Below are 25,606 nucleotides of genomic sequence, written 5' to 3' on the forward strand. Positions count from 1 at the left end.
GGAAGCGGAGCAGCCGGGACATGGACCGGCACCCATATGGGATGCTGGCACCATAGGTGGTGGCTTAGCTCACTACCTCAAAGCGCCAGCCCTAGAAGGTGTTTTTTGCAATATACCCCTATTGCCAGTATCTTACAGTATATTCTCCTATTGCCAGTATCTTATTGCTAGTATATTCTCCTATTGCTAGTATCTTACAGTAGTTATATTTTTCATGATATAGAAACTGTACCCAGCTTTCCCTACTATAACATCTTTTGTTAATATAATATGTATTTGTCTCTATTAATGAACCATACCCCAATTCCCCTATTTTTCAATCCAAACTCCTATATCTTTCCTATCCCTCCTTGTCTCTAGTAATCAACATTGTGTTCAGATTGTGTGTGTGTGTGTGTGTGTGTTTTTTTAAAGCATGAATGAATCATGCAGTATTCTTTTTCCTGTGTCTGGCTTATTTCACATGGCATAGTCCAGTCCTCTAGTTTTCCTGCTACACTTACTGAAAAAGTCAAGGTAAACTAATATTTGTTGAACATTTACCTTGTGGGGCATTGAAATAACTTTTTCCTAAGTATGAGAGTACTTCAAAAAGTTCATGGAAGATGATATGGAATTTAGAGATAAGTTTGTTTTGTTGCAGAAATTTTAGAAATCATACATTATAAATCTTCAAAAAGTTCATGAAAATGTACATTATAAAGCAACTATGGGTGGTAGGTTTCAGGTTTTTTTTGCACCAAAATAAACTTGTCTTTTATTTCCATTATCTGTGAACTTTTTGTAGTTGTCTCATAATTTATTTTACTTTCAAAGCATAAATTATTGATACAGTGCTCTTATGTAGGAAAGGAACAATGCTGATTACTTTTTGTTGTTAGTTAACAGTGTTGTCAATGTCAGTACCTACCAGTGCCATTGACAGCTTCATCCTTACTGGGGGTAGTACCAGAACTTTCTGCCAGAGGGACTTAGGATCAGGACCCATAAGAAGTGGCTTTAAGAAGGTAGTTCCTGGGGCTGGCGCTGTGGCACAGTGGGTTAAAGCCCTGGCCTGAAGCACCAGCATCCCATATGTGTGCCAGTTCTAGTTCCGGCTGCTCCTCTTCCCATCCAGCTCTCTGCTATGGCCTGGGAAAACAGTAGACGATGGCCCAAGTCCTTGGGCCCCTGTACCCACGTGGGAGACCTGGAAGAAGCTCCTGGCTCCTGGCTTCAGATTGGCGCAGCTCCGGCCATTGCGGCCATCTGGGGAGTAAACCAGCAGATGGAAGAACTCTCTCTCTCTCTCTCTCTGTAACTCTGTCTTTCAAATAAATAAAATAAATCTTTTTTTTTTTTTAAAGAAGGCAGTTCCTTATTTATTCCTTGCATGCTAGCTTAGTCACCCTTTCTCTTATCCATTTTACTTAGTCCTCTGTGATAATATTTCTTATGGTTTTAATGAAGTATTGGTTTATTCTATGCATATTTCTTGAGTGCACACCCTTAGCCCATTACTATACAAGAAGCTAGATATGTGCTCATGAACAGGGCATTTTGCAAATAACTGCTACAAAAATGAAGATGTAGCTTATGCCAAGTGTATTTATCAAGATAGAACTTCTATGCTACATAGAACACTGGATTCACAGATTCTAAAAGGGAAGTGATTGAATGAATGCTTTCAAAAGTGGAAGTAAAGATGAACATATTTATTCAATATTGCAGGGAATTTTGAATAATGGACATGTAATATATTTTATGGGCTATACTTTTATCAATAATATATGTATATATATCTATACATAATAAAGAGGGTTTGGCTGTATTGAGATGGACGAATCAGCTACTTTCTAAGGTAGTATAACAAATCGTTCCATTTTCTGTCTGTGAGGCAGCACACAGTATGTCCTTTGCTTAATTTAGTAGATCAAATCCTTAAGTACTATTTCTAGGAAGATAGGTCCCTCTAAGTTTGCATAATGGAGTAAATAAAGATATGGCACACAGGTATGGAATTGGTGTCCTCACTGTTAATTGCCTCCACACTGTTAAGTTCCTCCGAGTGTTTGTGAGGCCTGTGGCTTTTCTAGCTGAGTTTCATTTCTGACCTAAGTGCTGAACTTCTTGATTCTATCAAAAGTCTGATACCTTCGCTTGTGGTCCCTGGAAGGTCCTTAGGAAGGTCCAGAGATGATGAGCTTAAAAAAGTAAAATATTCCCACCACTAACAACAACAATCATTGTACTGTAAACACAGTGTTCTTAAAAGTAACTTTGGGGCAGGTGCTGTGGTGCAGCACGTTGGGCTGCCTCTTGGGATGCCCTCATTTCATATCTGAGTGCCAGCTGCTGTGTGCATACAATCCAGCTTCCTGCTAATGAATCCAGGGAGGCAGCGGTTGATGGCACAAATGCTTGGGCTCCCATCTGGAAAACCTGAATGGAGTTCTCTTTCTGTTGCTCTGAAAATAATTTTTTTAAGGTAAGAGTCATAATGAGTTTATTTACTTTTGTTTCTTTATTTGAAAGACAGACAGAAACAGGGACAGAGAGATCTCCCACCTACAGGTGCACTTCCAGAATGCCTTCAATGGATGGTTCTGGACCAGGAACTAGCTGGGAGCCAAGAATTCAGTCTGGGACCCAAGTACTTGAACTACTTGATGCTACCCCTCAGGGCTATGCATCAGCAGGAAGCTGGAATTGGAAGTGGAACCAGGATTTGTACCGAGGCAAGCAGAGATGAGATGCAGGCATCCCAAACAGCGTCTTAATAGATGTGCCAAACACCAGCCCCTCATAGTGAGCCTAGCAATGCAATTCTTAGAGCAGACCCATATTTCCACAGGTGAATTTCACAAAGCATTGGTGAAGAACAATATGACACTCCCAAGGCCCCAGAGGTTGGGGGTGTGGATTCTAGGGCCAGCTCATTCAACTAAGTTGGGGAGTTTCTGTCTGCTGTTTCTTATTGTAGAATCACAATGCACATCAGCCTATCAACAGTCTATAGGAAGGTCTGCTAAGAAGAAATCTCATTAATACTCTTTAACTTGGCCCACCTAATCTTCCTTGACTCCAGCTGTTTTTCTTACTGTACCATCTAGCAGTAATCTTGGAGGTGACCATTCTGCCTGTATTCAGGTTATTTTCTGCCACTGTCCAGCTATTGAAAGCTATCCATTCTGAGTCAGATCTTAACAATCTCAAAAACTAGTAGCTCTCCTAAGAGCTTAGAAAAAAGTTAGTAGCCTGCTGTGTAAGAACTTTGAGGGAAGTTTTTAGTGAGCCTTTTATGTTATTTAGGGTAAACTATTAATGTTATTTCTTTAGCAACACATGAGTTTAACCTTCAGCAACCTTTGCTCCTCCCAATAAGCCCTTCTAGTGCTCCAATTAGAGCTCAGACTAGCTGACGGCTAAGGAATGAGTAGAAACAGGTGAGCTTCTCCTGACTGGGCTGTGGCCTGGATTGCATTTTCCCAGGATGTGGTGGCCTGGGTGACCAGTGGAGGAGGCCGCATTGCTCTGTGTTGCCTGTGGCTTGTGCTTGCCGGCGCCGCAGAACTTGAGAATGGCTTGTGCTACCATCTCATTGTGAAGTGCCCTATTTTGCGGTCTTCCCTACCAGTTCTATGTTTATTGGCTTCCCGCAGTGATGGAGAAGGGAGAAAAAGGACCTCGTCCACCTGCAGCAACGAGTCCCTAAATGCTGGAGGAACCCCCGTGACGCCTCGCCGGATCTCCTGGCGGCAGCGCATTTTCCTCAGGGTTGCTTCGCCGGTGAACAGATCCCCCTCGGCAATGCAGCAGCAAGGTCAGTGAGGCGCCTGCTCAGGATTACCGGGTGGGAGAGGCGTGCCCAGGGAAGGGAATGCAAATGCTTTGTGTATAAGGAGTTTGCAAGGCCTGCGGTGGAGAAATCACTTCTCTCTCTGTGAGTGTTGCAGTGTGGCCAGGTAACATTAGAATGCTGTAACGGTTCAGCACCTGCTTGTTGAGTGACTGAATGAAGAGTTTCCCACACCTATTTGGGAGCCTCCTCCACTAGGATAGTGCTAGTTGGAAAAGCAGCAGTTATTTTGATGAGTCACATATAAGCAAAGTGACATAGAAATGGGATCCATACAGTAGGCAGATACCAACCCACTGAAAGCCCCAGCAGCTGTCTTTGAATATTAGACCTCTTAGACACTCAAGCAGAAACATACGAACACAAAGTAAATGAACAGTCAGTACAAAGATAGAACAATAATGACAGCACATATTATTCCATAGCTTTGAAAGGTAGACAATCACACTTAGAAGAATTTTGAGGAGAAATAAATCAAAGCTCTTGTGGGAGATACTACCATAGTCCTCTCTGAAAAGTGAGTGTAAAGGAATTAAATGTGAATAATATTTGAGTAACACAATTGAAAAAAACTTGATCTCAGGTTTTGTAGAACTTTGTAGAGAAATTAATACATGTTTAGCACACAGATATTTTCATAATTGCCGGACAATTAATGATTTGTGCCATATTCTCTGGTCATAGTGCAGAAGCAAGAAAGGAAAGGAGGGAAGGAGGTGAGCGGAGAAGAAAAGAAGGAATGAAGGAAGGAAAGAAACAAGGAAGGGGGAGGAGAGAGAAGGCAGAGCAAAAATTTTCCATGTGCTTGGAAATAGAGAAAAACTACTCCTAGAAACTAAAAGGAAAAATATATGATGATCAGAGCCCTGTCAAAATCGAGTGTTCTTTAGGGGGCAATTTATAGCCATGAAGGCATTCATAATGCATTCATAAGTGTTCTTTAGGGGGCAATTTATAGCCATGAATGCATTCATTTAAAACCAAGAAAGCCAGAAATCAAATGTACTAGGGATCAACTTAAGAAATTAATAAAGAAGCCATAGAATAAAATAAAACATTAACAACAGAAAACATAGGGAAGCAGCTAGGAATAAGGGAGATCAATGCATCAAGGAAAAATAGACAACAACTGGCATCACCAAAGATAAATTTACCCTTGTCTAACATGGTCAGCGTCAGGGGAAAACTAGTTATTTAAACTCATTGCTCGGAGAGGCATGTGTGAGAAGGTGGGAGAGCCAAAGTTCTAGAGCTGTTTGAAGTTTGGAGGTCAGAGAATTGCAAAAAACTCAAAACATGGGGTATGCAGAGGAGGGAGATTGAACCATGAGGCTGGAGAGATGACGTGAGACCAGAGCTGGAAGAGATGCGTGTGCTGCGCCCAGCAGCCTGAGCTGTGTTCACGAGGATATCAGCTAGCACTGAAGTGTTTCGAGATGTAGGGCCATGTTTGTTCCTAGGATGCGCAATGGCCTGGAACAGGGGGTGAGCTCCAGGAGGTCAGGAAGAGGGTGCTGCAGGAGGAAATGGCAGAGAGCGCTGGCTGCTTGGCCGAGGAAGGCCCGGTATTGCCCAGCGGCCATTCCAGGTGGATACTGAGAGTAGATGTAGACCATAGCAGATGCCTGCTACCTACCCACTTAATCCTCTTGTGTTGTATCATCAGATAACATAGATAAATTGCAGAAGTACTGGACTCTGGGGAAAGGCCAGTTCGTTCTGTAGTCCTTGTCGTATAGGTCTTCTGTGTAGAAAGAGGAAGTGGTGAAATGACATGCTTTTGTTTCACTACAGCAGGGAAATCTGGAAGGGGAATTCAGCCTAGTGACTTGACTTAAATCATTAGTTCCAGAAACTTAATTACTGGGAAAGCGGCTGTGTGAAAACCTTTAAATGTGGAAGGGAAGACGAGAATGTCAGTTCTAGAGAAAACTTCTGTAGTCTGGAGTACTATCAAGGAATGCCTCTCACTGTTTTCTTCTCTGCAGATGGACTGGACAGGAACGAGCTGCTGCCACTGTCTCCTCTCACTCCCACCATGGAGGAGGAACCGCTGGTGATTTTCCTGTCTGGTGAGGATGACCCAGAAAAGGTTGAAGAGAAAAAGAAGTCAAAAGAACTAAAGAGCTTGTGGAAAAAAGCTATACATCAACAAATCTTGTTGCTTCGAATGGAAAAAGAAAACCAGAAACTTGAAGGTTAGCTATTCAAGCAAGGCTAAACGATAGAAGGCTGGTAATGCTGTAATTTAAGGGTGTAGGTTACATCTGCTCCCCCCTACACACACACACACACACACATGCTCATTCTTGGACTGCATACACACTTCGACTGGAGAATCTGCTGATCAAAATTGTTTATTTCCATTGTGTGTGGTGGTTATGACCTGGGAAAAGTCAGTTTAAGATATTTGCATTTTTGTGGAATAGAGTTGAAGCGTCAGAAGCCTTTACAGCGTATCTGGGTAAGCTAGAATGTGGATAATATAGCCTTAAATATGGGAAAAAGCAAATCTTCTTTTTACAAATTTAATTTTCAACTTTCAGATGAATTATATTCATAGTGGAGGCAATATGCCTATTTCAACAACTTCTGTTTGTATTACATCTAAGTCAATGATTTGATTATAATTATTATCAAATCACAGTTCCTAATTTTGGTAATGCCTTATAAATTTTCTCTTGAAAAATCATATTTGAATTATGAAATGTAAATAATTTAGCACAGCTATTGTGCTATTTGTGATATTTTATAGCTAAATTTATGAATACTAAATGCTTTAGAATTGTTTTTCAGATTTTCAAAGAATGATACAGCTTACCCCAGTACTGACAGAACTGCAACAGAGATACCTAGACAGTACCAAAATCCAAAGAAATGTAAAAAAACCATTATCTTGGGCAAATTTCTTAGCCTAAAAAGGCTTTAGTTTTCTTTCTATAAAATGAAAGATTTAGCTTAAGTAGGCCCTTTGACTTTTAAGATTATTGGCAAATGTACGATGTAGATTTTTCTCTTGCTTGTGTGTGTTTTTTTTTTTTGACAGGCAGAGTGGACAGTAAGAGAGAGAGACAGAGAGAAAGGTCTTCCTTTGCCGTTGGTTCACCCTCCAATGGCCGAAGCGGCCAGCGTGCCACGGCCGGCGCACCGTGCTGATCCGAAGGCAGGAGCCAGGTGCTTCTCCTGTTCTCCCATGGGGTGCAGGGCCCAAAGACTTGGGCCATCCTCCACTGCCTTCCCGGGCCATAGCAGAGAGATGGCCTGGAAGAGGGGCAACCGGGACAGAATCCGGCGCCCAACTGGGACTAGAACCCGGTGTGCCGGTGCCACAAGGCGGAGGATTAGCCTAGTGAGCCGCGGCACCGGCTCTTACTTGTTTTTACTGTGTTGTTTTTTAAACAATTTTTAACAAAGACATTCAGATTCTTGAATCTATTATCTACCTTCAGATATTGTTGCTATATTTATTATTCAATTCAGTTTTTAATTTTGATGGTATTTATTTAGTTTGCAAGGGCACAGTTTTTTTATTTCTATTTTCTTAGCAGAATGAAAAATGCATCAAATGTTAGAAATCCTAGGGAAATAAATGTTTTATTTTGTAAAATAAATAGCTCAGTTGTTACTGACATAGCTTTTTTTTAATTTAATTTTTTTAATTTGACAGGCAGAGTTAGACAGTGAGAGAGACAGAGAGAAAGGTCTTCACAGTCTAAGCCAGGAGCCAGGTGCTTCCTCCTAGCCTCCCATGCAGGTGCAGGGCCCAAGCACTTGGGCCATCCTCCACTGCCTTCCCGGGCCACAGCAGAGAGCTGGACTGGAAGAGGAGTGACTGGGACAGAATCCGGCGCCCCAACAGGGACTAGAACCCGGGGTGCTGATGCTGCAGGCGGAGGATTAGCCCAGTGAGCCGTGACACCGGCCCTAACATAGTTTTTAAAAGTTCTATTTGATAAATGGTTTGCTCACTTGAGATTTCAAAGATTTCAGCAGGAATTGAATTCATATTTTTTAGGCCATTGGGAACCTCTTGAATAGCTCATAAACAGAAAAAGAAATTAAAATGGCCATCATTCTTTGAAAATTTAAAGTATGAAATTATATTTTAATTGGAAGCATGTACATATAAAACTTAAATATGAAAGAATCATGAGCTATTTGGTTTGGAAATGGCCTTAGAGATTATTTGGCTGGGTTCTTGTTTCTGTAGCTGAGTTGGTGACTAGCTTGGGGAGGCAAATTAACCTAAGATCAGTGACATCACAGCAAAACAAGTCATACAGCTCAGGTTTATTGATATTAGTTCTTGGGTTTTTCCCGGTAAGCCACGGTGTTTCTCAGCTGTATGTTTTCGCGTGAGGAAATGAATTTTTTAATATGAAGACTACTTGTATATTCTGAGACCAGTTATACCACATAATTTTACATGATAAGAAAGGAAGTAACATTTAGAATATACTTCCAGAAACTTGGTCAGGTCTCTTCTTATTTCTGTACTTCAGTAACAAAGACAAAAACAGTGGTAGCCAAAGGATGACCATTTTTTGATAATTCCTTCTTTTTACCTAGTTCATCAGTTTGAGGGCACGCAGTAACTAGCCTTCTCATTTTATATCAGGGCCCATTGTTGGTACTTTTATACGTATGAGCAATGATTTAGAGAAAATGGGAGAAAAAAAATTTGAGGAAATATGCTTTGTTCGTTGTGAAGCAAGTCATTAGTAAAGTTGTATGTAAGATTGCATTATTATTAATTTTAATGAACTCCACTCCTTTAAAAAGAAGTCTTTGGGTATTGTAGGAAAGTGATGAAACAGAGCTTGAACCACAAAGGTGAACTGTGTTAGGAAGCCATCTAGTGGTATCCAAGAGGAAGGTTTTTGCCGCATGATTTATCTTTTGATTATATCTGGAGTATTAAGTAGGAATTGTTACTGCTTTGCTTGAACAACAGTCTAAGATATTTTAATTCTTCTGAAATGATTTCACAAACACTAAGTAAGCATACTATTCGTTCTGCTGTTGCTTTTGTGCTGTCGAGGACTTCGGATGTATGACAGAGATTTGTGTTGCAGAAGGTAAGGAGGTTGGGTGAGCACTGTGAGCTTGAGGAAATGCAGATCCTGGCCAGACTGACCCTAATGAGAGAAGTGGACTCCCCAACTTCTTCTGCCTTTTGTTTTCAAAATCAGTTATTTAAGATAAAGGCAAGTCAAGATTTTGATTGCTTTCGTAGGCACTTCTTTCAATGAGCGCTGTGCCTATGTTTTAGACCATTAAATGATCATAATTCTATATGATTTCAACAATGGTATTAGTGTTAACTGCGATGGATTTTGTTTTTAAAATGATTAAAAATAAACGTGGAACATATAGTGTGTTAAGGGCAATGGGTGACTGGAAATAGTTATAAAATGACTGAGGTTATTGTCAAACATACTACAAATTAAGACCCTCACAAGGCATTGTCATTGTCATCTTCTTTTCTTTTTTAGGATTTATTTATTTATTTGAAGTCAGAGTTACAGAGAGAGAGAGAGAGAGAGAGAGAGAGAGAGAGAGGGATCTTTCATCCACTGGTTCACTCCCCAAATGGCCACAATGGCTGGGGCTAGGCCAGGCCGAAGCCAGGAGTCAGGAGCTTCTTCAGGTCTCCCACGTGGGAGCAGGAGCCCGAGTGCCATCTTCCGCTGCCTTCCCCAGCACATTAGCAGGGAGCTGGAATCAGAAGCAGAGCAGCTGGCCCTTGAACCAGCACCCATATGGGATGCCAGCACTGCTGACAGCGCCACAATGCTGGTCCTGGTATTGTCTTCTTATGTATGTCATATATGGAATAGTAACATTTTGGGAATAGTAACATTTTAGCCTAGTGGTTGGTTGGAATGCCAACATCCCATGTTGGAATCTCATGTTGGAATTCCTCGGTTTAAGTCCCAGCTCTGCTCCCAATTCTAGATTTCTGCCAGTGCACACATGGAGAGATTGCAAATGATAGCTCCAGTACTTGTGTCCCTGATACCCATGTGAGAGACCTGGTACAGTTTTACAAACACAATAATATTAAAAATACTGAGTTTAAAAGTACATTGGGCTTATGTGACTCTCATTCTGTCCCTGTCTCTATCTGTTACTTAGCACGAAGAGATGAGCTTCAGTCCAGGAAAGTTAAACTGGACTATGAAGAAGTTGGTGTCTATCAGAAAGACGTCTTAATAACCTGGGATAAGAAGCTGTTAAACTGCAGAGCAAAAATCAGGAGTGATATGGAAGACATTCATACTTCTCTTAAAGAAGGTATGTGGGATCATTTCAGTGATTTGTTTAGAAGAAAAGCTTCAGATGTGTTTTGTTTTGTTTTTGCAGCTGAGACATAATTTTGTCTGTGTGCTTTGCTTGCTAAGTGTGGAGACTTGATTGACCAGACACTGGTGCTAATGGAGATACCCTTGAGGAGACTAGAGGCACCTAGAGGTCCTCTAGACCCATTCCACCTGCTGATTTCAGCTCTCTGTGGGTGGTTACTAAGGAGGAAATGAAGCCATTGGTATCAGTCTGATCATTGCCATATACATACTTCAGACTCAGAAACTTGACTCATTTCCATTGTTTGGTCAGAAGTATTTATTTATATATATATTCACATATTTGTATTTATGTATGTATATATATATATAACCAAAAGTATGTTTTTATATACACAGATTTATATTGTGACTAATGAGCCAATTAATCAAATTTTCTTCCATCCATTCATTCTTTCATCTATTTAGGAGAAATTAGTTTTATTTAGCCATTGTATTGTATTTATTATTTTCTTGTTACTGTGCTGTATTAGATGCCTGGTGTTTTAACTTTAAAATTAAAATGTTTAAGTACTTTAGGAGCAATTTTTGTGACTCAGATTAAATTTACTAAAATGAGAGTCTCCAGGGCTTACATAAACTGAGCATAAAATAAAAATTCCAAAATACTCAAAGAAATCTGGTAAGTCATGTTTTAAAAGTTTATGGTAACGTGTGACACTATTGCACCATTAAGTTTAGATTAAGCTTTGTTTTGTTAAGATGCCACTTTTACAGTCCTTTTCTTTTTCCATGGAGACTTTGAAATCCTAAAGGTTTTCAATGAATATATTATTTGGGAGACAAAAGAGTGGTGAACAGGATGTATGTGAGCTGCAGATCAAAGCATTCTTTGGGATGACTTCTAAAGACGTTTCAGGTGCACATCTTCCCATTCCTTGTAGGTTCAGGTTAAACCTCACAGCTGCATGTCCCAGGCCCCCATAGCCTGTCCTTCTTCCCTGTCTCTGATCTCATTTTCTGCTGTTTCCTCCCTCGTATCGTATACTCCAGACATGCTGAGCTGCATTGGCTGCAGTTTGTCCCAGCTGTTTCCAGTGTGTGGAGTGTTCGGCCCTCCCCACACACCTTCCTCCCCTCTATATCTTCTCCCTATTTCCCATCTGCGTTTCTTCCACCCTCTTCTTCCATTCCTCCTTTCTCCTCGTTTCTTCTGCCCCCTCGGGTGTCTGGTGTTGTGTGCCTGCCATGACTGCTGCACACACTCCCAGCCTGGAGAGTGCTGCTCACGCTCCAGGTGCTCTAATGCCACTTCCTCAGAGCTCCACGCTCAGTCCTCAGCCGAAATAAATTCATTTTGCTTGATTATTTTTTCTCATACTTACTGTGCTTGGCATAATTTGTAATTTTACAATTAAGTGTAATTTTTAAATTAAGTGTCTACTTATTTAATATTTTTCTCACCCCCACCACTACACAGTTAGCACCTAAGACAGTATTTGCATTAGTTGTTTATTGAAAAAAATGAATGAATAAATGAGACTAATTTTTCTGGGATGAATTTATTCACCTCTCAGTGAGGACATACCCTGAGTGCTGTGCTCTATACCCCGTGACCTACTGGATGTTCAAGAAATGTTTGTTTAAGTGAAGTGAGCTGTGGAGTTAGCTGTTTGTAGATGTGTTATTGGGTAGATCGTAAAATAGACCTCTCATGTCATCAATGATTCAGTTAATGCACTAATAAAAGTTACCTTCTCTAAAAATGACATTTTGACATGCTGTTACTCATTTATTCAACGGATGGCTAATTAGCAGGCTGTACTCTTGGGTTTTGTCTGACAGACATGAAAGTGTGCTTACTGTGCTACAATAGCTCAGTGTCTGTGTGGAGGAAAACAGATAAACCGGTAGAGCCCCCTGTAGTATGAGGTGCAGTGGTACAGTAAGTATCAAACCGCATGTGAAACGGGAGTGATTACTCTTTCTGACGTTAGGGACAACCACAACAGGAAAAGTCAAAGATGATGTCCACGTTCATCTATCCGTGATGAAGAGAAATGCACTATACAGTCAAGTGTGAGAGCTTGGAATTCTATAGAGGCAACAGTAGGAACAAGAAACTGGAGGAGCGAAACTAAGCACAAACTCCAAGTGTATGATGGGGAATGGGAGGTCATGGGGCTAAAGGTAGTTTGGAGCTATAAAGTGGAGGGCCTCATGCATCATTTTAGCAGGTCTCACCTTTTAGACAATAATGCTTTCAGCTTGTGCAAACTGGCATTGCAGTTCAAAGAGATTACTGGCAGTAACCTTTCCTTAACCAGCTGGAGCCAATTCCAGATCCATTATCTCTGTATGAACTTGGGCAGATTGTTCAAGCCCTTTCTCCCTCAGCTTTGCCATCTGTATAGTGGGCATAACAGTAATTACCTACCTCATACAGTGGTTCTTTGAGCACATGTAGAAAGCTCCCTCCATAGCTAGGTGCCCTCCGCGAGTGTTTTATTTGATGCTCATCCAGTGTTCGCTGATGTTATTCTTTTTTTTTTTTTTTTTTTTTTTTTTTTTTTGACAGGCAGAGTTAGACAATGAGAGAGAGAGAGACAGAGAGAAAGGTCTTCCTTTTTCCATTGGTTCACCCCCAAAGTGGCCACTACAGCCGGTGCGTTGCAGCCGGCGCGTTGCGCTGATCTGAAGCCAGGAGCCAAGTGCTTTCTCCTGGTCTCCCATGCAGGTGCAGGGCCCAAGCACTTGGGCCATCCTCCACTGCACTCCCAGGCCATAGCATAGAGCTGGACTGGAAGAGGAGCAACCGGGACAGTATCCAGTGCCCCGACCAGGACTAGAACCCGGAGTGCCAGCGCCGCAGGTGAAGGATTAGCCTATTGAACCGCGGCGCCGGCCAGCTGATGTTATTCTTAATAGCGCCATTATTTTTATTGTTTTTTATGGTTTTCTTTCACAAGATGTTAGGAGCTTTAGGATCAAACTTGTGGAAACGTGGTCTTGTCAATACATTGTGATCCCAGGGTGATGTGCTGTGCAGTCCTGCTGCCTGTGTTCAAGAATTCTGTAATCAGCTGCAATTGAAAAACTTCGTCTCAGAGTTCAAGGCCATGCTTCTTTGTTTCTTTGATTATAGGCGTTCCCAAGAGTCGCCGAGGAGAGATTTGGCAATTCCTAGCTTTGCAGTACCGTCTCAGGCATAGATTGCCCAACAAACAACAGCCTCCAGACACATCCTACAAGGAACTTTTAAAGCAGCTCACGGCTCAGCAGCACGCAATTCTTGTGGATTTAGGTATGTTTGTCCTACTAATTGTCATTGAGCAAGGGAAGCTGTAGGTCTTCTGGTTGCGTTTTTTGGGGATTGATAAAGAGGAGCTGCTGGCGTATGTAGAGCTGTGGACCTGCCATCCTTGTCCTTTGCTAAGGGCAAAGCTGGCTTTGTGTCTGATTGGATACCATAAATACCTGCATGTAAAATGACGCTTTTGCCCCAAAACTTTGCCTCACAAAAGGAAGTCACCATATATTGAAATCTTTAGAAAGGTCATATTCTGGGTTGCTCTCAGTTACTATATTTTGAAAAACTGACTTTTGTTTGGGATAGACAGTTACATCTTAAGCAGTTTAAAAATTGGTTTAAAAAGAGACCCAGCAGTTTAGCAAAGGTATACTAAGCATTCCTGGGCATAGTACTGGAATCAGGCCTTTCGTATCATTTTCAAAGCAATGCGCTAAGTGGTTATGTTGTAGAAATCCTGACTACCTACCTGAAAAATCAGCTTCCGAATGTAAGAGTGACACTTTGATTTTATTTTAACTTTTTAAAACTTTTCTGAATTTCTTTTTGTAATTTTTAAAAATTTTAACCATTTTTTTTTTTTTATTTGAGAGAGAGACAGAGATAGTGACACAGAGAGATACAGACAGACAGAGCTTCCATCCGCTGGTTCATTCCCCCTAATGCCTGCAAAGGCCAAGACTGGACCAAGTTGAAACTGGGAGCCAACCAGGTCTTCCACATGAGTGGAAGGAACCCAAGTACTCAGACCAACACTGCTGCCTCCCAGGGTCTACAAGCCAGGGTCTGGAAGCTGGGGTCAAGAGTGGAATCTGTGTGTGGAACCCAGGCACTGCAGTATGGGACACAGGTACCTTAAGTGCTAGGCCAAATGCCCAGCTCTAGTGACAGCTTTGAAATGATGAATATCAACTAACTGTGGAAGGTGAAAATTGTATGATTTAAAAAGCTGTATTTCTAGTTGCTTGAAGTAACATTAAAATATATTATGATTTTAAAATATAAATATATTAGATTGAAATATTCATCTGAAAAATGCAGTTCAATGGAGAAACTGAACAAGGTGGTGCCTAGGGCCTCTTGCAGAGGTTGGGTTCTGGGACCATAAATTGGTGATGAGAGCTAGGACTGAGGTGGTACAAACAGGGTTAGTTGAGATGTCCTGATAAGTAGGGTGAGAGCTCAGATACAGCAGAGGCTGGGCAGATGAAATGGAGTTAGAACCATTTATAGTTTTCTTTAGCAAAAACTTTGAAGTGAGAAAGCAAAATGATAAATTTAAAAATTGCTTATTTGACTCTACTTGTGGCCATCTGTGTTTCTTCAGCATGTGCTGGTTTTCTGCTATCTTCCCCTTACTCTGCAGAATTAATTGTATCAGTTCCTGGGGAAAAAGTCACTTTTAAGCGTATATGGTAGAAAGCATTTTAAAATCTGGCATTCTTGTAAGTTCCAACTGCCCTGAGTAATCACTTCACAAGGAAGCTAACCTCCCCCTTCATTTTCATGACACAAGGAAAGTCCCAAACCAGCACTTACAGCTTTGGGGGTTACAATGGTTTTTATTTTGGTTTTCAGCCTTTAATACCAGCTTTTCAGTGATCCAAGAGCCAGAAACTCAGTCGGGTCTCCCACATGGGAGGCACTTCTGATTCTAGCTTCTTGCTAAGGGGCATCCTGGAAAGCAGCTGGTAAGGACTCAAGCACTTGGGTCCTTGCCACCCATGTGAGACATCTGGATGGGATACCAGGCTTCTGGGTTTGGCCTAGCCCCGCCTTGGCTGCTGCAGACAATTGAGAAGTGAACTGGCAGATGGAATCTCTCTGTGTTTCTCTCTCTGTCTCTGTTGCTCTGCCGGTTTTATTTTTTTAAGATTTATTTTATTTATTTATTTATTTATTTATTTGAAAGGCAGAGTTACGAAGAGAGATAGAAGGAGAGAGAGAGAGAGAGAGAGAGAGAGAGGTGTCTTCCATTCACTAGTTCACTTCCCATATGGCCCCAACAGCCGGGATGGAACCAGGAGCTTCTTCTGTGTCCCTTCTGTGTGCATGCAGGTACCCATGGACTGGGCCCATCCCCCACTGCTTTTCCAGGTGCATTAACAAGGAGCAACTTAGGAAGTGGAGCAGCCAGGGCTTGAACTGGTACCCATATGGGATGCACAGTAGCTAGCTAAATGAGTTTTTAAAAAGGTTATTCCAGGCCGGCGCCATGGCTCAACAGGCTAATCCTCCGCCTTGCGGCGCCGGCACACCGGGTTCTAGTCCCGGTCGGGGCACCAATCCTGTCCCGGTTGCCCCTCTTCCAGGCCAGCTCTCTGCTGTGGCCGGGGAGTGCAGTGGAGGATGGCCCAAGTGTTTGGGCTCTGCACCCCATGGGAGACCAGGAGAAGCACCTGGCTCCTGCCATCGGAACAGCGCGGTGCGCTGGCCTCAGCGCGCTACCGCGGCGGCCATTAGAGGGTGAACCAACGGCAAAGGAAGACCTTTCTCTCTGTCTCTCTCTCTCTCTCACTGTCCACTCTGCCTGTCCAAAATAAAAAAAAAAAAAAAAAAAAAGGTTATTCCAGTGTCATAATAAAAGCAGGAATGAATCTGTTTATGGGCTACTAAGATTTCTTTTTAAATAATCATGGAATTCTGCTTTTAGCTAGAAACTGTACTTCACATGAATTTAGAATTTGCTTTGAGTCATAGTCTCCTGCTGTCGCTCATGGACATGCCACTAGTTTGGGAGTTCTTGTGTTTGGTTTGTTTGTTTTAGTTTTGGCTAGGAAGAAGTGCTGGCCAGCATGAAATGTTTAGTCCCATAGCATATGAGGGCACTTCAAAAAATTGTGGGGAAATTGACATTTTGAGATTCATTGATTGTTTATAGCCCTTGTCTCTGCTATTGAGGAATAGTGGTTTTTTCCCCCTCATACAATTTGTTGTACTCTTTACATATTGTAGAGTTAATCTTATGAGTATAAAGGAAACTGAAAATAGATTTTTGTAAAAATCAAGAGTGGGACTAGGAGAGAGAGGAAGAAGGGTGGAGGATGTAGGCGGGAGGGAGGGTCGCGTGGGAAAAATCACCAGGTTCCTAAATTTGATGTATGAAATGCATAAAGTTTGTATACCTAACATAAAATTTTAAAAAATAATTTAAAAAAAAACCCATGGTGAGATGGAATAAAAAGATAAATGTATTTAGGGGCAAAAGCATTTTGAAACTCATGAATAGTTTTTTCTTGGTAACACGTTTCCCATGCACTTTTTGAAGACCCTTCACATGGCAGTGTATGGAAATGGGTTCTGGCAGCTAGGGCTAGGGACCTGCAGGAGCAACAGTCAGTAGCCCTTGCTGGTTTGGGAAAGAATGTGTTCATTTATTGCTGCAGGTCACTGATCTCTCTTTGGCCTCCAAAGCATCTAAAAATCATCTCAAAGGTGTTCTTCTTCTCCCCTGTAGGTAGGACGTTTCCTACTCACCCATACTTTTCAGTACAGCTTGGGGCAGGGCAGCTGTCACTCTTCAACCTCCTGAAAGCCTATTCTTTGCTGGACAAGGAAGTGGGCTACTGTCAGGGGATCAGCTTCGTGGCTGGAGTCCTGCTTCTGCACATGAGTGAGGAGCAAGCCTTTGAAATGCTCAAGTTCCTCATGTACGACCTCGGCTTCCGCAAGCAGTACAGACCCGACATGATGTCGCTGCAGGTAAGGCAGGGGTTCCACCTGAGCAGCACCAAGGCTGTTCTAGAACTCCTCTAAATTACAGTTGAGAGATAAGGAACGTGGGCACATGGTTTTAGTTGACTGTTTTAGTGTGGCTGAACGTTTGTCTACTTAGGAGATTTTATGGAGTTGTTCACCAGGATATGCCTTTATACTGATTTGATGTCTGCTTGATAACTACTCGGAGATCTGTTTAACAAGTCAAATAATGACTATGGAATATTTTATTTGTTTACATGATTTCTAAACAGTGCACTTACATCTTTTATATTGTATAGAAAGCACTGGTATCTTTGTGTGTTTTTAGTGGTAAGAAAATCTGAAAGTTTAATGAAGAGAAACACACCTGCTCCACCTGGCGGGCATCTCAGGAAACAGCTGAGCAATCAGTTTGCATTCAGACTGGAGTTTGTGTGGATGTGTGTATGGGCCCCTTGCTGGAATATTGCTGGGTAGAGGGGCTTCCTAGGTGTGGAATTCCTGAAATTCCTCCCAGAACTTCATCAGTGCAAGGCAGGGAAGGTTTCCCTGAGCTGTCCCAGGGAGAGGGCTGGGACTCAACACACAAGGTTATTGAACAAGAACAAAACTTCTGATATGCACATGCTGGTGTGCTCCCAAGGCTGGCTTCTACATTTTTTTCTCATTCATCTACACCAAAATTCCCATTTTCTTCATCATCTTACACATACAGGCTACTGTCTGCCTTGCTAGCTAACATTGCCCCCTCTAGAGAAGTAACCCATTCTATCTGGCGATAGAATGAGTGTATCTTCTTTAGGCTGGCATGTGGGCATAGAGCTGGTTATGGGTATTCTCTCTTGCTGTCTGTCCTTTGGTGAGAAAGTACTGGTCCCTTTGTAAGGAATCAGATAGCTCTGATATTTTCAGAATGAACAGTTCAGTGACTATCATTAGAATTTGAAAGGAGAGTGTCCGAGTTGTGTTTGATTTTAGCCCATAGAGAGAAAGATACAGCTATCAGTTTAAAAAATGCAAAGAGTTTTCATTTAAAAATGCCTCATCAATCTGACTTTATAGAAATTCGTGTAAACTGGATGTTTTGCCTTAGTATGGCCTGCAATTACCAAGGAATATTTTCTGTTTGTAATTTTGAAAATGCAGGTATTTAAAAATCCTTGATGGCAATATTCTTGTAGGCCACAATATTGGGAGCCTTATCCTTCAGAGTAGGCTTTTGTGTAATATACAATGAGATATAATACTGTTCGCTTTCCAGAGCAGGAAGTTAGTGTTTCTTATTTGATCAGTAAGACTTTTAAAAATATCGACAAATGCCTATTGCAGCCTGCTTGGACTACTTGGTAGGATTTCTGATTTCTTTTTTTTTTTTTTAAAGGTTGATTTTATTTATTTGAAGGTCAGACTTATACACAGAGAGAAGGAGAGGCAGAGAGAGAGAGAGAGAGAGAGAGAGAGAGAGAGAGAAAGAGAGAGAGAGAGGTATTCTATCCATTGGTTCACTCTCCAATTGGCCGCAATGGCCGGAGCTGCATCAATCTGAAGCCAGGAGCCAAGAGCTTGCTCCAGGTCTCCCACACGGGTGCAGGGGCCCAAGGGCTTGTGCCATCTTCTACTGCTTTCCCACGTCATAGCAGAGAGTTTGATCAGAAGTGGATCAGCCAAGACTTGAACCAGCGGCCATATGGGATGCCTGCACTGCAGGTGGCGGCTTTACCTGCTACGCCACAGCGCCGGCCCCAGGATTTCTAACTTGTTGCTTCATTTTTGGTGAACTTGGCCACTCCTGGCTCTTGGCTTTGATTATCTGATCTGTGAAATGAGGGGGTTCAGGTTTCTTTCACCTTTAAACATCTGTCTCATCATGCTTGGTGTCCACTGTTTCCTGTGTTCTGAAAGCATTCTCTGTTTTTCTCCGAAGTCTCTGTTTCCACTTTTTCCATCTTCTCTCTCTCACCCTTCTCTTCTCTCTTTGCATTTGTCATCCTCCAGTTCTGCTTCTTCTGTCTGAATGTTCGCCATGTTATCTGGAAGGCACATGAGGAAATAATTGTTCCTAATAAGTAGGATTTTGTTATTAGAACTTTCTGTGAAGGAATTCTGAATTGCGTTTTTATTTGCCCAAATATACATTGCCAACCCCTAGTTTAGTTGTGCCTGTAGGGGAAGAAATGTAAGGTTCTTTTACAAAACATCACTATATTGCTTCTTTGTCACCATTACAAATGTTAATATAGAAGGAACAGAATGCTTTCGATGACACATTTTCTTTTTATTCTGCTAATTTGACTTCTTTAATTTTTATGCTTACCAAAATACAAATTCTTCAGTGATGCCTGTTATGTTATTTCTGTTATGTTATTTCTGAAATGTGGAAGACCCAAGAGAAATACATGATTTTTTTTCATGTGACTTATTGAGATAATAATCCCATAAAAAAACCCTATGACTCCAGTTAAACTTCTTTTTATAGCTATGACTTCTGTGGCTTTTTAATTCTTTCCTTTTACAGTTTGTATAGAAGCTTAGATACCAAAGATATGGATTGCAGATGAGGATCAAACAAATAGTTGGCTGTATTTGTAATTTTATGTACTTTATGATTTTGTTTTCCCCAAAGGGTTTGCTGATTTCAATTCTGGGCTTTAAAAGCAACCGTTGAACTCATGATATAATGGATTATTTTAATGTACTTTCATAGAGCTAACTATTTAAGGGTGATGTTTTACCTAGACTTCTTCTAGTGAAAGCAGTTACACTAGGTTTTTTAAAAAATGCTATTCATTTGATAGCACAGTATTAAGCTGATATAACTGATCCAGTCACCAGCAGTCACCTGTTAACTGTTAAGGGTATACATTTTAAATTAAAGTACAATTCTCAAATCACTTTATTATTTATTACTGTTTCACCTTTACTGTCACAGACATAAGAGTTTAAAAGTATTTACATGAGGTAATGCCAATAATCAACTCAGTAGCCAAACGGAATGATTTCTTTTAATTTGTGAAACGTTCAGAATTGACTGCCTGCTTTACTTTACTCCCCTTCATCATAAATATACTGCTGGAGGGGGCCAGCACTGTGGCACAGTAGACTGATCCTCCACCTGCAGCACTGGCATTCCATATTGGTGCCAGTTCTCGTCCCAGCTGCTCGCCTTCCAATCCAGCTCTCTGCTATGGCCTGGGAAAGCAGTAGATGATGGCCCAAGTCCGTGGGTCCCTGCATCTGCAAGGGAGACCAGGAAGAAGCTCCTGGCTCCTGGCTTCAGATCAGCCTAACTCTAGATGTTATGGCCATTTGGGGAGTGAACCAGCAGATGGAAGATCTCTTCCTCTGTCTCTCCCACTGTCTATAATTCTACCTCTCAAATAAATAATAAATAAAATCTTTTTAAAATACATACTGCTGGAATAAATTGGATACTAGAAGTGACATCTCTGGTTTCTGGCCCCATTGCATTCTTAGCCTCCATTCTCTTATAGCATTGCACCTTGTCTGTGGGTCAAAGTCAAAACTCAGTTGTAAACCAATGTTGGACCCAGCAGAAGGAGACAGGCTTTGCTTCTGCACCAGACATAGTAGATTCTTTGGCAAGGAGATACTCTCAAAGTTGTAAGTCAGGGCAGTTCTGATTAGATTTCAAAAGCCATGCTTTCCTACAAGAGGAAAAAGACCATGTCCATGTATGCATGACACACCCATATACATGTGATAGAAAAACTCAGTCATCTTAGATGGTCTTTCAGTGACTTGCTCTATCACTTCAGTTAAGTGAACTTGAATGTTAATGTCAACTTTAAAATAATAATAAATATTGATTTTGTTAACTGAATATTGTGAAATGTTATTAAATGTTAGAGTAACACAACTCGTTAGTGTATTTTATGCATACTCAGATAAATGGTTAATACCTTATTTTTCTTCTCCAAATTAACTGCAGATTCAAATGTACCAGCTGTCCAGGCTCCTTCATGACTATCACAGGGATCTCTACAATCATCTGGAAGAGAACGAGATCAGCCCCAGTCTCTATGCTGCACCCTGGTTCCTCACACTGTTTGCCTCTCAGTTTCCTTTAGGATTCGTAGCCAGAGTCTTTGGTAAGAGATGACTATGATCAAATAGAACTGAGCTGTTTATTCCAAGGAATATACATCTGGCCATAGGGTACCCCATTATTTTTTCATGTGTTACACAGAAGAGCAAATTGCTAGTGGAATTTAATAAATATCCCTGGTGCTATTCCAGTAGCAATTTGAAATACTGTTGGTCTGTAAGTAAAATTAAAATGAAATGCAGAGAGAAATTGGTCTTCTGTATTTGAACAAGCTGTAATGGAGCATGGATTTTTTATTTATGCCTAAATATCATAATATACTTTTTAAAGAGAATCTCGAATAAGAACATAATTTGTATCATTTTCCAAATTTTTATATACATCTTTTATACCTTTAGGTTTTGGTTCTTTTTCCTGTTGTTTTCTTCAACCTGGATTCAAAATAGACAAACATATTATCTGACTAGGGCAATGGAAGTACTAATGTCACTGTTACTTCTTATGGCATACCTTAATTTGAGTGTTTGTTGTTAACAGGGTAGCTATAATTCCTGTTTTGTTGCTTGAATAACTCTTCCCTCATTCCACTACTATGATGTAGCCAATCTGTAAGAGTGAGTGACTAGGGGAAGAATACTAACAATGGGCGAAAGAACCCAGAGCACGTTGTCTGATACTTGTCTTGTTCCAATCATAGTATTAGACACTGGGAATAAAAGGAGCATGTGACATGGTTTTTAGCTCCATCTGGGGGCTTGTTTATCTGTTCACAAGTTCTTGGTTTGGTTTGTCTGTTATTTTAAAAGCAAAAAAAAAAAAAAGTAATTTGTTCTAAGAATGTTGCTTATGGCCTCCGTAACCTCAGAAAGGGTTGCCGCAATTTCTCTGTTCTGTGCATCTCTCTGGTAGCTCTGGTCAGCTGTGCTTTTTATAAATTGGAGCTTTCTGTCTAATTGCGAGTATTGGCCCAATTACAGGTCATTACCAGTGTTTGAAAAATTGGAATATAATAGAAATACAATGAAAATAGCAGGGAGTAGTACAAGTAGTAAGGAAAAATACTGTTTGGAGAAACCAGTTTTGAAGATGTGTATATTATGTGTTTACACACCAGCTTACCATGCTTTCCTATTGAGAGCAAAATCCCACCTATTGATCCTCATAGGAATCTACAGAGCCAAGCAATTCTGTCATTAATTTTAGAGGAGCAATGGTATTTAGTTTCAAAACTCTAGAAGCACATTCTCTAACTGCTTAGCAGTCAAAAAAGATATTGTGGAAGTATTAATAAGCAAGTAAATATGTAAATAAAAACTTTTCATCTTACAGAGCATTTTAACAAATAAAACTGCTTAAAAATATTTATAGAATAATCTGCCTGTGATTTAGATTCCATGTAAGAAATAGAAAGTTTTATGTGATGGACACTGCATTAGCAGGAATACAGTCTGTAGACAAAGTGTAGCAAAAGTAAGATCAAGATGCCCTGAATCGCATGTTCACCAGATTTCCCTTTTTTGTTGAATACACACAGTTGCCTTTCCCCAGTGACATTTCCCCTGAATTGTGGGTTCCTCTTACTTGATCTTCTATAAGACCCATATGTATGTATGTATGTATATATCCCAATGATACCTCAGGGGCATCTCTCTGGCTTGCCCTTGGAAATTTGATATCAGAGCTTATGAGATGAATGTTCCTAGTACTGTGTTTTTTCCACGAGAATATAAATGATGCTGTCCACTATGCAGTAGCTACTCAATGCTTTTCTTTGAATATAGTAAATAACACAGGCTGTGTGGCTGGTGGCAGTGCAGCAGATTAAGCCACCTCCTGTGCCACCAGCATCCCATCTGAGTCCTGGTTGCTCCACTTCCTATCCAGCTTCTTGCTAATGAGCCCAGCAGAGTGGCAGAAGATAGCCCAAGTACTTGGACCCCTAGCACCCACTTGGGAGACGCAGATGGAGTTCTAGGCTCTTGATTTAGGCCTGTTCCAGCCCTGGCCATTGAGACCATTTGGAGAGTGAACCTCTCTCTCTTTGTCTCTGTCTCTGTATCTCTCTCCCTCTCTAATTCTGCTTTTCAAATAAATAAAAATAAATTTTACGAAAAGAATAATAAAGACAGCTAGGAAGATGAAAATGCCTGATTCAGAAGAACTACCATGTTGGAAACAATTCTTTTTATCTCTTTTTTTTTTCAAGATTTATATATTTATTTTTTTGAAAGTCAGAGTTCAGGGAGCTTGATTGGAAGTGGAGCAGCTGGGACTTGAACCAGCATCCATATAGGATGCTGGGCATTACAGATGGCACCTTTACCTGGTATACCACAGAGCTAGCCCCAGAAACAATTCTCTCACAATTTCCTCTATTTCAAGACAGCTCTGCTGTATATTATTGACTAAGAGAAACTTTAATACACACAGATTTTGATACTTTTCAAAACTGTTGGTGCTTCCATTTGTGAGAAAGCAGAGTTCAGAGTTTAGGTTTATAGATATATTCTTTATGTATATTTGTTATTTGTTTTGATTTATCTTTTAGAGTCTTTTTTTTAAATGTCTTGCTTTTGTATACATTTAATTGCATATTAACTGATCTAGTGACTTTTTTATTTATTATGGTAGTGAGAGTTTGAATGGTCCAAATTGGTTATATTGATTTGTTTTGTATTCCTGTTGGGAAGAAAAACTAAATATCAGCAGAATAAGTGCCTTTGAAGTGTACCTGGTCTCCATTAAATTCACCATGAAAGAGCATAAGTAATCTACAGATAAACAAATATATAATTTTAACTTAGTTATCATGGTTGTCTCTGAGGTTCTTAATAGGTAAGAGGAATATTCAAATACCTGTTTTTGTTTCAGTCATAAAGGTTTTTTTTTAAGCTGAGTGGATTTGATCAATTTTCCTTTTGCAAAAATATTCTCTGATCCTGCAATAATAAAAAACAAACAACAAGCTTTAGCACAAAGAACATGCATGCACAAAGAACATGCATGCACAAAGAACATCCATTTTATCATGAATGTGTAATTTTGATCCTGAAAATTATATTTTTTCTTTTAGATATAATTTTTCTTCAGGGGACTGAAGTTATATTTAAAGTTGCGCTCAGTCTGCTGAGCAGCCAGGAGTCACTTATAATGGAATGTGAAAACTTCGAGAATATTGTTGAGTTCCTTAAAAACACTATCCCCGATATGAATACCTCTGAGATGGAAAAAATTATTACCCAGGTATGATATCAATGATGAGTAAAATTTTATATATAATGGCTTCTATAATGGTTGTACATTAAAAGCTTTAGCATAAAATGTTATTAATGCTTGATAGGCATTTTTTTGTACTTTGATCAGGTATATTTTACTTAGAAATGAGACTTGTGAAATTTGTTTACTCTGATGTTGTCGATTCGGTTGTACACAGAAAATGTGGTTGAGTGCCACATGATGAGGTTTTCAGGAATCCTTTCCTAATAGAGTCAGGAAGACCCAAGGATACAATGAGGTCCACTTGCCTTTGTGATATTGTTAATTCTGTTGTGAAATGTAGAAGGAGGTCAGGAGGCGAGAGCACAGGCTTTGCAGTGAGAAAGTACTGAGTTTGCCTCTTCTTTTATTAATCGTTCGGCATGCACACATCACCTCATTTTCTCAGCTCCAAAATGGGGAAATGGTGAGCAGAGTCTCTGCAGGAAGCCGAGCTCTCTCTGTTTCCATTGTAGGAGCCGTTTACAGAGAGGTGGACACTCAATATGGATGTCTAGACGTTTATGAACTACTGGCTGTCCCTGGTGCTGCAGGGGAAGTGAGAGATACAATAGGCTTACCAGGCGGGAGGAGAGCCAGAACTATAGATGAGCGGCCTCTGGCAGTTGTGTTCTTAGGGAGCTTAGCAGGGAAAGGAAAGGGAAGAAATGACTCTCCTGCACCCTTCTGATCTGCTGGCGCCTCCTGTTGGCCAAACCCAGCAGAGCCAAGCAGAAAAGGAGTGTCGGGGGTATGCAGCTCAAAGGGGACTGCCTCCCAGGGTGCAGAAGGGTGGATGAGGGCAGAGAACAGATGTGGTTAGCAATGGAAAATAATGTGCACACCATCTAACCAGTTCCTGGCTCATCACAGGCACTAGGTGAGTAGTAGCTGTATTTGATGCTGTTCAGAAGAAATGAACACACTTAAGAGCTGATTTGTAGATACAACGGCCATGCTTTATGAGCATTGATAAAGTTTCCCACTTTCCTGGAGGCTCTTGGAATAGCCAAAGGGAGACAGAGCTGAGAGAAGAGAAAGGGAGTTTGAAGTCTTATATGGGTGCCTGCCACCGATTAGCTGTGTGATTGTGGGCAGGTTACAACCTCTTTGAGTCTCAACTTCCTCTCCTA

General features: G+C 40.8%; 1 protein-coding gene across 3 annotated transcripts in view; it reads left to right on the forward strand.

Moving 5' to 3' along the window:
• TBC1D4 (TBC1 domain family member 4) overlaps positions 1–25,606 on the forward strand; it is a 215,609-nt gene that overhangs the window by 178,319 nt on the left and 11,684 nt on the right. For all 3 annotated transcript variants that reach the window (XM_062194085.1, XM_062194083.1, XM_062194084.1), the window contains 7 exons: positions 3,642–3,802; positions 5,827–6,036; positions 9,977–10,135; positions 13,289–13,447; positions 16,911–17,155; positions 21,102–21,261; positions 24,292–24,461. In XM_062194085.1, the coding sequence (XP_062050069.1) occupies positions 3,642–3,802; positions 5,827–6,036; positions 9,977–10,135; positions 13,289–13,447; positions 16,911–17,155; positions 21,102–21,261; positions 24,292–24,461 (1,264 nt within the window). The remainder of the gene's footprint in view (positions 1–3,641; positions 3,803–5,826; positions 6,037–9,976; positions 10,136–13,288; positions 13,448–16,910; positions 17,156–21,101; positions 21,262–24,291; positions 24,462–25,606) is intronic.

This window comes from Lepus europaeus, chromosome 6, assembly GCF_033115175.1.
Source record: "Lepus europaeus isolate LE1 chromosome 6, mLepTim1.pri, whole genome shotgun sequence".
Lineage (NCBI taxonomy): Eukaryota > Metazoa > Chordata > Mammalia > Lagomorpha > Leporidae > Lepus > Lepus europaeus.